Source organism: Gracilinanus agilis, chromosome 2 (genome assembly GCF_016433145.1).
Source record: "Gracilinanus agilis isolate LMUSP501 chromosome 2, AgileGrace, whole genome shotgun sequence".
NCBI classification, from domain to species: Eukaryota; Metazoa; Chordata; class Mammalia; order Didelphimorphia; family Didelphidae; genus Gracilinanus; species Gracilinanus agilis.
In genome coordinates, this window is record NC_058131.1 from 435,596,915 (window position 1) to 435,610,911 (window position 13,997).

General features: G+C 36.2%; 1 gene segment (V, D, J or C); it reads left to right on the forward strand.

Annotated features, from left to right (window-relative positions):
• LOC123237656 overlaps positions 1-13,997 on the forward strand; it is a 264,496-nt gene that overhangs the window by 35,761 nt on the left and 214,738 nt on the right. The window contains 1 exon segment of the C gene segment in view: positions 344-359. Coding sequence covers positions 344-359 — 16 coding nt within the window.

Here is a 13,997-nt window from a genome sequence, read left to right on the forward strand (position 1 = left end):
GTCAGGAGAGATCGAGCAGCTGCTCCTTACACTGCTGCCATCTTAACCTGGAAGTCCAGGTGTTGCTGTTTTTATCAGCTCTTATACTCAGTCAGCTTCCCAGGCCTAACAAAAGATCTGAGTATCAAAGTATCAAATGAATTTTTTTCCCATGAGGAATAATGTAAATTGAATTAGTTTGTTCCAGACACCCAGAAAGCCCAGATTTTTATGTCATTATGTGCTTTAGTGGAGCACTATTTATTTTATTAAATAAACATAGACAAATAAAAAACAATAATTAGATTAAATAAAACAATTTTACCTTAACTTTACCTGTATTGAGAGGAGTTCATGGCCTAAGGGGATGATAGGGAGGAAAAATGTTATTTTCTGGAAGAGAGGCCTCCTTTCATAATATCCCAGGGCAACTGCCCTTCTGGAATTCTTTCTCTTTCTCTTTTCTGTCCCTTGTCACCATTGAACTGTATAAGAAATAAAGAAATCGCTGGGCCATAATTCTGAGCTGAAAAACTGACTCATACCTAGTCTGTGATGAAAGACATCTTGTGGATGTTCACAGTTATTTTTATAGGCTCTTGACAGTTGATACAAATCATTGAATAACAAAACCCATACATTCAAACTATGTTAACTAATAATTGATAAATTCAAGTACAAGTTCCAAGCATTTATTGGTCTTATAACTAATACCTTGAGACAATTACTTTTAAGAAGAGTCATAAAAGTAAACAGAGTCATCAAATCTTAGAACCCTGTTATTGACATAAATTCCTGGAAAAGCAAATATTATTCCTACTTTTATAACTGGCTCTATGGTTGCTTCTGTTATATTTATTCAGAATCAGGAGAGAGTAAAGATGTATACTTCAAATAAGAAGGTTTACAATAGGAACTCTTAAGCTAACTCTCCTTATCTGTCAACTAATTAACAAATGGGACTAGACTTTCTAACCTTCTAGTTACATATAATTCTTAAAGGATTATATAAGGTGAATTAGTTTCATATTAACTAAAATAAATGCAAGTTAAGCTCTTCAACCCTGCTTGAGATTCACCAGTCTTCACAAGAAATCTATCAAAAGAGGTTTGTTTTTGTCTACATTCCAAAATATCTCTAAAGTGGGAAATGATCTGGTCATTTAACAAATTTACAATTCTGCTTGTTAAGATTTATCAGGGTGATATTTTTCAACAAAGTTTTGCACTTTATTTTGAACATATTTCCATGATTAATGAAATGGGGACATCATCTTTGCCTCCTCCTCACCTGAAGAAAAGTCCTTCACCATTAGCTGTTGATGCTTCCTTTGAAGTTTCTGCAGCTCTTTCTTTCTTCATAATGATCCTGAGCTAATATGTGATCCCTTGTTTTGGCTGGAAAGAACATAAGCTTCCCAAAGTTGTGATGCAAGCAAATGTTGAATACCAAGACAATTTTTTCTCATCAAAATCTATCAAATATCAAATTCAACAAAGTTCCAAAACTATGGAGTACCAAGGTTTGACTATATAGGAAAGGAAGTGGCTAAGAAGAGAAGATTTTGCCAGAAGCTAGAATACCTAGGAGTGCCCTAGATACAATAAGAGAAACTAAGAAGACAAAAAGAGCATTTAAGATTTGATTACATCTTCTAATTCTATCTAGAGTGAGCAATCCATATTTGAGGGTTTATTATACAGTCTGGGACAAACTTTCTAATCCTGTCTAGGGTAATCAAGGGGTTTCATAAAACAAAGTTATCAGGATATATAAAGGAATAGTGGACAATAAGCCTGGAGAGGTAGCATAAGGTTAGAGGTTCTTGGATCCTCTATTAAGAAGTCTAGACATTATTTTGTAGGCAATGAAGAATAAATGAAGGTATTCCAGGACAGTGACACTATCAGAAACATGAATTAGGAAACTGAGTATAGCAGCAATATGAAAGATAGAATGAGTAGGGGGAGAACAAAAATGAAGAGAACAGATCTCCCAGTCTCCTCCAAGATCCTCTTTCTTATCATAATCTATGAGACACTATCTATTACTATTACATCAACATCAGCTACCCAAGTAAGCCAGAGGAACCCTGTAACATAATTTGGATCTCAAGAATAAGACTGTTCAGCAAAAGTACATGACTCATCCTGATGGCATGGGACTCTGGATTCCCCTTTGCACCCCCAAATTATAGAAGTCCTTCAGGTCAAACTGTAAGCAGGAAAATTCCTTTCCTTCCTTATGTTCTTGTTAGCATTGAGAAAAGGGTGAACCTGGACATCAAGGACTTAAAATAAAGAAAGACCCCTAAGAGAAAGATACCCCTTGTATTTTCCCCTAGATTTCAAGATGGACACAGAGATATACATCCAGGCTATGCGTTGATATCATCTGGTTGTATCTAAGACATCTACTTGATCCCTAAACTATAAGGGTCATCCCCTGTGTCTTCAGGACACAAAGCCCTGTCAGATAACAAACATCCTCCCACTCCTGCCTAACTTCATTCCATTCCCTCATCCTTGGTCACATTATTATTCCTGTTTTTGTAAGAAGAGGCAGTTTTTCCCTTCTATGCTGTCCTCTCAGCCATTTCAACATGAATTCCAAATTAATAAATTTCTCTTTTTATTTCTAAACTAAGTTATGAAGTTTTGCATTCTTGCATCCCAAACCTGAGGGGCTCACTGCTAGTCCCCCACAATAATGACTGGTTTGGAATGATGTAACAAAAGGAAAATGCCATAAAACAACATTATCAGAGTAACCACCTGTGATTTTCATTACTCTTTTTTCAAAGGCAATGCCAATCAGGGAGGCTATAGGAGTTGCAGTACCATTACTACTCAACATCCAGCCCTATAGAAAACTCATGGACTTATACCTCTTACTTCTACTGCTCTCTCCTTTTCTCCTTAGTATGACTAATAAAAAATCCAGAACTTCCTGAAGACTATAGGAAAGTGCTCTGGAAGAGGGAGATTATGTACTGGATTGTGTCACTGTGATATTGTAGTAGTAGTTATTGTTACGCACAGTGATAGATCACTCATCAAAAACCCATTCAAACTAAGCCTAAGCTAGAATGAGTTCTGGATCTTTTTTCCCCAGGGAAAATCACCATTAGAGATTTTGAATGAGCATATATTGTGCATATAGTTGCATGGTAATAACATGGTGAATGACTAAAACATGCTTAGAGGGGAGCCTCCTTCTCCCCACCCTCCTCAGGGGGAGACTTTGAAGCATTCATTCATAGAAAGAATTCTTCCTAAATCAAAGTACTTCAACACCAGGGACATCTGTTCTGAAAGTCTTATGTCTAAACAGCACGATCCAACACCCTAGAGAATTCACAGACACATCATTATGTACTCCAACTAGACAGTCTCTCATAAAGACAGAAATTAAGTCAAAAATAAGAGGCCTGTTTACCTGCTCATACAAATAGCTGTTATCATTTTTTAAAAAATCAATGACAAAAAGACTTTTAGTCTAATTTCAGTTAAGAGACAACCAATGATTTCAGTAGGTCAGGAATACTGACTTTTTGGAAACCAAGCCCAGTAAAAATTATCTCGAAAAAGCTCTTTTCAGCTCAGACATCAAAGTAGGAATCATAGACTGATGATTCTAGAATAACTTTTAAGGGAAAATTATGTCAGAATCTCCCCCCACGAAAGCCCAGGAATGCCAGGCATTATAGCTGTAAGAGAAGCAATAAACTTATCCTGAAAGTAAGTATTGCAGAAGAATTAGAAAAAGTTTCATCTTCTTTGTCAGTTTCCAAATATTGAGTTCATCACACAAAGTAAAATTATACCACTAATGTAGAGATGTCAGAGAAAGAGATCATTCTTAGTTTGGTCTTTTGTTTTTCTGATAAGATTTAACACAATGAATTCCAGTTTTTCTATTTTGCAAATTATTTATCCTGTGTAGGCCATAAATTCTATCTTCACAATTCTTATTCCTCTCTTGAACCACTCAGAAACATCCTACTGTGGTTCTTTGTTCTCTTATGAATTCACAGTGCCCTCATCAGGTATTGATTCATTTTCTATTGTCTTAAAATATTTATATATTGATGTTTGCACTCATTCAGATAATCTGGAAACCATCTTCTGTTCTGTTATTACTATCTCCTCTGCTGATTTATCTACTAATGTTCAAAGTTTTTAAATGAATTTTCTTCCTTCTAAAAATCTTTGGTAATTTTGTCATTTTTACCTTATTGCTTACTTTTGGATGCCTTTTTCTTTGATGTCAGATCCTCCAAGGTTTGGACATAAAAGCTATCTCAGCCTCCTTCTCCTCCTACACTGAGGAATTCTTCAGCATCAAATGTCTTTTGGTGAGGCAGAATCATCCCTAACTACATGACAGTTCTCTAATTCAAGGCTGGTAGAATTTCCCCTCCTCCCCATAAACACACACACAAAACGGTGCCCTGCTCCATTTCCTTCTGTTCCTTAATTCTCTGATTGAACGCTCCCTAACCATAGCAGGAATGCTCCTTCCTAAGCCCTTTTAGGCAGAACATTCTCCCCATTTTTCTGTTATCTCTAGCTTTTCCATATAGAGCAGTGATGGCAAACCTTTTAGAGATAGAATGCCAGGCCCTGCCCCTACCCACTCCCAGGACTGAGTGCCATGCCTGTCCCCACCACAGACCCAGTTATGTGCCCCTCCATCCCACTAAGTGCCAGGGGTGCCCTGTCCCCTCCCTTACCCCACACAGGGGAGGGAGAAAGCACTCCCATTGGGTTGCTGGGTGGAGGGATGGGTGAAGTGAGGAATACCTTCAGTGAGTGCAGAGGGGGGAAGGTAGTGGCCCAAGTACCCCACTCCCCTCCAGCTCTGCTGCCTGTGAGTTGCACACCTTACTCTCATTATGCTCCCATTGGGCTGCTGGGCAGAGGAGCGAGTGATACGAAAAAATGGCATCAGTCATCAGGTGCAGAGGGGGAAGGGAACAGCTCTGCCTAAGTCCCTCTGTCTGAGTAATGAACTCAGGGGGAGGAGGCAGCCACATGCCCATAGAGAGCATTCTGCATGCCATCTTTGGTTCACCATCACTGATATAGAGTAAGGGCAGGGGTAGAACTGAATTCTGCTTTTGTTGTTGTTACTGTTACCTCAGAATGGTAGAAAGAGGGTAGAAAGGAGAGAAGAAGAATTTAGTTGGCAGAGAATGTAGTAACAGGTAGATAGAAATGCTTACTAGATCCCAGGATATAAGCCCTGCCAGACTCGGGATGAGAGGTATCCTGGGGAACAGGATGCTGATTGATCAGGTTAAAGATTAGCCTTCTCTGCAATTAGTTCATTGAGATATTATCTCTTTGGTCATATAACTGAGAAGTTTGCCAGTCATTATTATTTCCATAGAACAGAAGAACTATTGGGATGAGGTTAAAACCATTTCTTTATCACAGTTTCTCTAAATCTCTTTTCTGTTTGGGGAAGTAGATCAAGAGAGACATTCATCTCCACAATGATACATCCTAAGCTATGTGATAGGTGAAGTGAGAGACTCAAGTGTAAGGGCCAGAATGTAAGGGCTTAAAATAAAAAGGTTGCACTAAATTTATAAGAGTGTGGTCACCAGGAATTATTACTTAATTCCAAATGACTTTTTTAATGATAGCTTATTTTCAAAATGAGAAAGAGTGAGTGTAAGAAGATCAGAGAGAGTAGACATTTACTCAGGCCTAGTCCAAAGCAGGCAGGGCTTCAGAGGTCCCAGCAAAGGGGGCCCAGAGGTAAATTAATTAAGGGTTTTAATCTAGAGGCCTCCTCCAAGATGAGGGGCCTCTCTGGAGGCTAGTACCTCCAGAATAAGTCAGGGAAAGGAAGTCAGCCTTTTTTCACTCATCCATGTAGTAGTATTAATAGAAAGCAGTCCTCAACTGGAGCTCCTCCAGGGTTAAGTTGAAAGTGAAAGACTCTCCCCAGTTAGAAGGCTATCTCCAGAAGATAATCTCTTCAGACAATCTTCTCCAACACCATCTCATCTCCATACTGAGTTCAGAGCTTGCTTTTATGGTGACTTCTTCTCTCCTCCCCTCTTCATAGGAGCCAATCACAGTTTCCAAGTTGTCTAACACTGCCCAGGGTGAAGTGTCTATGGAATCTACTTTGCACCTTTTGGAGGTCAATTTCTCATCAAAAGGGTTCACAGTTTCCTGATTGAACAGTTTCTGAGGGTGTGAACTCTTAAAAGAATTCACAAGTTTCTGACTGTTTGAGTTAGAAAAAAAGGTGGACTTCTCCAAGTATCTTGCTGGCTTCTCACCTAGCAGTAAATAGGGTGTGAATTCACTAAGTGGTTTTCGAGCTCCTCCATCTAGTACAAACTTGTACTTAGTTGTAACAAACTTGTTAGTGTTGTCATATCCAAACTCTGGGAGTTGTGAATCTCACCTTGATTGACAGGTGAAGACAGTTGGAGACATCGGAATATTCCCAGATGCCATGAGGACAAGAGGAAAGGCAGTTGGCCAGAGGATATAAATGCCCTAACAGCCATCTGACTGGGACCCTTGGCCTTAGACCCTTGGCCTGGAATCCTGGGCCTTGGACATTGATCTGATCTTGGAGCATTGACCTGTGGATTTGACTGTGGGTCCTCTGATTCTCTCTGGATTCCCTCTAGATATTTAGACATCTGATATTTAGGTATCTGGGCCCGGGTGGGAACCAGGAAGAGGGAAGGAGAAGAAGCAGAGGGAGGTAAGGGAGGTATTTCCTGATGGCTGTAGGACTGACATAACAACTGGCAATAAGAAGCTGAGAGGGATCATCAATATCTGTATCAGCTAAGCAGATTGCTTTCTCTGGTTTGGCCGTGGTCAAGATGAGCCAGAGGAGGTGAAGAACAAGAGCTCCAGCATTACTGAAACAGCTTACAGTCCTGAGGGATTAGTGATCATAGCCATTAGTGACAGGGGTTCCTATTCCAATCCATTCCTGATTATTCCTTTCTCTTATTAACATCTATAGATAAAGTTTATTAAGTACCTTCCTGAAGTGATTATTACATCACAGCCCTTGAGGAGGGAGCAACGCAGTCAGATGAAAATGTTATCCAAGGCTAATAAAGCCCAATATTAATAATCAATCCAACCCCAGGTGGGACCTGAAAGGGTTACCCATCCACCTGACCTTTAGAGATCCTGCCTGGGTGCTGTTATTGAGAAGGGGCAATTATTATAACATCCAGCTGAGTGACAGGACCCGGGTGTCCCTGCACCAGCTATCAAGGGAATCCAAGTGACAGCTTCCCTGACTAATATACCCTATAATAACTATAATAGTAAACAAAGATACCTTCTTTATAACAGTGTTAACTCAGGATAGACAATAGAGTAAAGAATTCTTTTTCACATAAGGAAGACAAGAAAGTTAGAAGAAGTTTAGCAACACCATTAAACAAACTGATCATACATCTTACTTCTCCCCTAAGGTGGGGATGTCCTACATGTAAGTCCTCTGAAAATATACTCTTCCCACTTTGTGTGTAACAGAAAGTATAGAGTTTGGGTTTGGAGCAAAGAAGGATATTCTGTTTGTTTGTATAGCTATGTAAATGAATTATCTTTGTTACGAAGTATATGTGTTATTTGACTGGCTAGAAAAAGTAAAACATGTCACTATAGTCTATAGGTAAACTATTACAAGAGATACAAACACAGATACTGGAAAATTCTGACCTTCAAAATACATATAGAAACTGAAGTAGCCCAGAGTTTGAAAGGGTCATGTGGAAAATTCCCTGCCACCTAGTTTCCTCCAAAATGTTCTATTTCTACCTCTGAGAAGAACTATTTTTATGTGTATTTAAATCAATACAAGATAGAAGATTTAGACCAACACCTAATTCAACTCTTCTGGAAAGAAACTGAAAATTATACACAGAAAAGATACTAAACAATAATTACTCTTTGACCCAATTATTCTATAGTCAATAGAGATTAAAAAAGGTTTTTGTGCATAAAAATAATTATGAATGATCTTTGATGATAGCAAAAAGAAGAAACTATTAGAATATTTAACAATTGAAGAACGGCTGATTAATTTGTAGTATATTAATGTGGTAGAGAGCTATTATGATGTACAAAATGAAGAAAGAGATGACTTCCAAAAAATAGGTTAATAGTTATATGAAGTAATAAGGCAGGTAAGTAAACAAAACCATAGAAATAATTTATAATATAATAATTATTATTATGTAATTATATGATATAATAATTTATAATATATAATAATATAGCATCAATATTCTAGAAATGAACAATTTTGAAGTCTTTTGCAAAATTATTAAGAATGAAAGGAGAAAATCCAGGAGGACAATTTATATACAAATAACAATACAGACAACTTTGAAAGCTATGAAATGTAATGATCCATTCCAGAAGACCAATGAAAAAATATGCATTCAGAGGTGATGAATTTAGGGCAGAAAATGAAACATCTTTAAGCCTGGTGTACTCAAAGAGGGCATCTCTTTTGCTTGATTATGAATATTTTTTACAATATTTTTTACAATGGGATTGGAATAGGAGGGGAAAAATACATCTCTGTCATTTTTTAATAGAAAGGTGAAGAGGATACCACAGATGTGGAATATTATATGTACTATCAGATGAAGACACTATATTAATTTTAACTAATATACTTTGTTTATGAGACCTCTTGTCTTACAAAGACTCAAGCAGCAATAATCTATAAATATTTGTAACATTTTCAAAGCACATTAATAAAACTTTTTTTAATCCCTAGGTCTGCTTTGTTAATATCTGCCTGAACAGAAAAATTCTTCTCCTCAAACACACAGTAATGTTACACAAGATCTGGCTGAGAGGCAGCAATTACCAGGGTAAAAATACAACTGCCACGATAACATAAAATCCTGTAATAAAGTAGACTGAAACCAAATTATAATTTAGATTTTAAATGAGATTTAGAGATCAGTCCAATATCCTGATTTTACAAGGAAACTAAGGCCCCCAAAGTTTAATTGTCTTGTTCAGTGTCACACATGTAATAAGTATAAGAGCCAGGACTTGAACCAAAGATTCTCACTCCAAATTAAGTGATCTTTCTATTGCCATCCATTCTGTGCCATGACCATACATATGATCCCACAGTGTGCAACTTCCATATGTACTCATAATTTCACGTAAAGTTTGGGACAGTTTCTATGGTACTTTTCAGTGGAACTAGTTGATATTCTTTATTTGAGGAAGCTACTAAATATATAATCATTCTATCCAGTGATATATCCTAGTATATATAGCATCAACAAAGACCCTGAAGTTCTTTAACTTCCCAATGTTATCAATACCATTTTATAAAATTAGAAGTGCAAAGTCTTAGGACTTTGAACTTCAGTTCTAATTTCTCTCACACACAATAAGGACAGTAGGATTAGAAAGGCGATGTTAGGAGTACCCCAGCTAAAGTTTCATAATTTAGTCATTCATTCCTACTGCCATCTCCACCCCACCTCCATGGATTAAGGGAGTCTTCTATGGGTTGTAATCTCAGATCACAGGGCTGTTCTCTTTGTTTCCTTACACCTGCAAAAAAAAATTTTAGAGACTAAGAAACTATTTTTATAGCAGAAGAAGTTACAGAACATGTGTTATTAATTAATTCATTGTAAACATATTGACTGAGTAAAGTGGGTATAATCTTAACTAAAGAAAAGATTCTGCCATGAGATTTTTTTCCCTTTGCTGCATTCTCTTTAAAAATAGTCCTGGATTGCAGTCATACCACTGCTGGGTTTATATCCCAAAGAGATCATAGGGAAAAAGACTTGTACAAAAATATGTATAGTTGTATTCTTTGTGATGGCAAAAATTGGAAAATGAAACGATGCCCTTCAATTGGACAAAATGTGGTATCTGTTGGTGGTAGAATACTATTGTGCTAAAAGGAATAATGAACCGGAGGAATTCCATGTGAACTGGAAAGACCTCCAGGAATTGATAGAGTGAAAGGAATAGAACCAGGAGAACCTTTCACACAGAGACTGATACACTGTGGCACAATTGAATATAATGGGCTTCTCTACTAGCAGGAATGCAATGACCCAGGACAATTCTGAGGGACTTATGAGGAAGAATGCTATCCACATCCAGAGAAAGAACTATGGAAGTAGAAACACAGAAGGAATAGAGTAATCATTTAGAGTCTACAGTCCCAATAATATCCCCATCAAACCATGAGAGGGGAGGGAAAGAAGCCAGAGCTAGATGAATTATGTCTCAATTGAAATCTCAGACAAAGTAATAGAAAAAACAAACCTAATCAAAAGAGATACTCATTTGAGTAAATTATATTGAGAAGAAAGGCAATAGTAAGCAAATTAATAACAATGCTAAACATATATTTGTATCATAATACTAGAAAAATGTTGCTCTAGCAATAAAAGAAAAAGAATGAATTACAATAGGCAATAAGAAAACTAAGTTATCACTCTTTGCAGATTGTATGAGGGCATAGAGAATCCTAGAGAACCAACTAGAAAACTTGATAATTAACAACCTAGAAAAGTTACAGGATACAAAAAAAGTCCACACAAATCATCAGCATTTTTATATATTACCAACAAAGTTTAGCAAGAAAAAATAGAGAAACTTCATTTAAAATCACTCTAGATAATATAAAATACCTGAGAGACAACCTACGAAGACAAACACAGGAACAATACTTTTCATACAAAAAAAGTCAGATCAATTGGAAAAAATGTTAATTGCTTCTGGACGAGCAGAACCAACATAATAAAAATGACAGTCTACCAAAATTAATTTACTTATTCAGTGCCACACCAATCAAAGATCAAGAATAGTAAAAGAAATGATGAAAAAATGTAAAGAAAGGAAATCCAGCAGTAGCAGTTTTTTAATTGTATTTTAAAGCAGTAATTATCAAAATTATCTGGTACCAAAATTATCTGGTATCTGGCTAAGAAATTGGTACATCAGTGGAATAGAACAGACATACAACAGCAGTTAAAAAATAATAGTAGCCTCATATTTGACAAAAGCACAGGTCCACATTTGGGGAATAAGAAATTATTATTTGTTAAAAATTGTGGAAAATTGGAAAGTAGTTTAGCAGAAACTAGGCATAGATCAATAACTACACCATTCACTCAGATAAGTTCAAAATGGATGCAAGATCTAGACACAAAAGAAGATATCAAAAATAAATTAGAAGTACAAGGAACCTATTACCTATCTGATTTATGGATGGGGAGGAATATGTGGGTCAATAAGAGATAGAGAACATTGTGAAATATAAAATGGATAATTTTGGGGGCAGCTGGGTGGCTCAGTGGATTGAGAACCAGACCTAGAGACAGGAGGTCCTAGATTCAAATCTGACCTCAGACACTTCCTAGCTGTGTGACCCTAGGCAAGTCACTTAACCCCCATTGCCTAGCCCTTACCATTCTTCTGCTTGTCAATACTGTGTATTGGCTCCAAGACAGAAGATAAGGGTTTTAAAAAATAAAATGGATAATTTTGAATACATTAAATTGGAAATTTTTTTGCAAGTAAAACATGCTACCAAGATTAGAAGGAAAGTAGAAAATTTGGAAATGATTTTTTATAGACAGGCTCTTGAATGCAGGTCTCAACTCCAAAATATAAGGAATACCTTACCAAGTTTGTGGGAATAAGAGCCATTCCCCCACCTGATAAGTGACCAAAAGATATGAACGGACAATTTTTTGAAGAAGTCAAAGACATATATAGGTATATGAAAAATGCTCTAAATCACTATTGATTAGAAAAATTTAAAAGCAATGGTCAGAAGCAAAGCATGTTTCGTATGGACAGCATGAAAGGAGAGAGAGAGAGAAAGAGAGAGAGAGAGAGAGAGAGAGAGAGAGAGAGAGAGAGAGAGAGAGAGAGAGAGAAAGCACACAAGATAAATTGGGGGAATAGGATGGAGGAAAATAAACAGTAATCATAACTGAAAAAAATTACAAATTTTTCTTTTAAAGGTCTCATTTCTCAAATATGTTGACAAATGACTCAAATATATTAAGAATACAAGCCATTCTTCAGTTGAAAAATGGTCATCTAATATGAATAGACATTTTCAGATAAAGTAATCAAAGCTATCAATAGTCATGTGAAAAAACATTCTAAATCACTATTGATTAGAGAAATGCAAATTAAAACAACTCTGAAACACCTCTTCACATCTATCAGATTGACTATTATGACAGAAAAGGAAGATGACAAATGTTGAAGGTGGTGTGTAAAAATTGATTCACTGATGCATTGTTGTGGAAGTTGTGAACTAAATTCACCATTCTGGAAAAAAAATTGAGAGTATTTGCAAAGGACTATAAAATTATGCATACCCTTTGACCACCCCCCTAAATTCCACTGCTAGATCTATAACCCAAAATGATTTCAAAAAAGGAAAAGGTTTTATATATCCAAAAATATTTATAGCAGCTATTTTTGTGGTGGCAAGGAATTGGAGAGGGGTTACCCTTCAATTGAGAAACGGCTAAACAAATTTCAATGGAATACTTTTGTGCTACAAAAAATGACAAGCAGGATGATTTCAGAAAAACCTGGAAAGACTTACATAAACTGATACAGAATGAAGTGAGTAGAACAAAAGGATTCATAAGGATAAAAATAATACCATCTACTTTTAGAGAAAGAACTGGAAGCTGAATAAAGTCTGAATCCCAACTAAAGCACACTATATTTCCCTTTCTTTCTTCATTTTTTTGTTTGAGTTTTCTTCCACAAAAAGCACTAATTAATATGGAAAAATGATTGCACATGTAAAATCTATATCAGTTTGATTAACAAAGATGTGGAAAAAAAAGTGAAGGAGAGAATTTGGGACACAATGACTATAAAAATGTAAATAATAGAACCAAATGTTGAAAACTCTTTGTGGAATTATAATCACCTCAAGAAGCCTGACCCAGGGAAGAATGAAAAAATGCATCTCCCTCACTTCTTTGCAGATTGGGAGAACTATTTGTTTGCAAGAATGCATATGTAATAAATTTGAGTTGATGTGCTATTTGGTTTTACGAAACTGCTTTTTAAAAAACTTTTTAAAAATTTCGTGTCATACTGATTCATTGGGTAGAGAAGGGACCAGGGATATATTTAATAGTGAAAATTGTGTAAAATTGAAAGGTATCAATATTTTTTAAAGAAAGAAACCTCCTAAATGTAAACTTCTCTCTGACAAGTTTCTTCCTATTTCCTAACTCAATCCTTTCTCCTACATACTTGTGAGACAATTTGTTCTATATATTTCCTTCCAACTCAGCCATGACAAATGGTCAGACACTCATCACAGAGAGCATGCCAGACAGAATGTCTTGCCCAGTGAGGAATTTAATATTGGTGCTGATAATTATTACCATTTCCTCTAAGGAAGTCCATACAGTTAGGGAGAAGAACTAACCAAATTGACCCAATGAAGATTTTGAATGAGGAGATATCATAGTGTAGTATATACTACGGTGCTGAGCACATTGAAACAGCCTTTGACAAAAACCTTCCTATGAAATAGCTCAAACTCAGCACGAAGCATTTTGGCCTTTGATCCTAGAAGATACTTTATATTGTAATCAGTCCAGTTAAGATACATCTTGAGATAAAATAAAGCTTGAGCTTCAATATCCACAAGATAGGCATAGACTATAGCTGTTCAGTCTTCCCCCTCTTATCTCTCTACCTTCCCCACAAATAGTATTTGTATAGAAAAGTAAAATTTATGATCAACTAGATTACCATTATTATAATATTATAATAGCAGATATCTATATAGAGCTTTAGATTTACAAAGCAAATTATTCAATTTGATCCTCACAAAAACATTAATGCATCCTTCACATATATCCCAATTTTATATTTTTATTTTTTAAGCATTTATTAATATTTATTTTTTTGAAAAGTTAACAGGGTTACATAATTCATGCTCTTACATTCCCCTTCACCCCCCGACT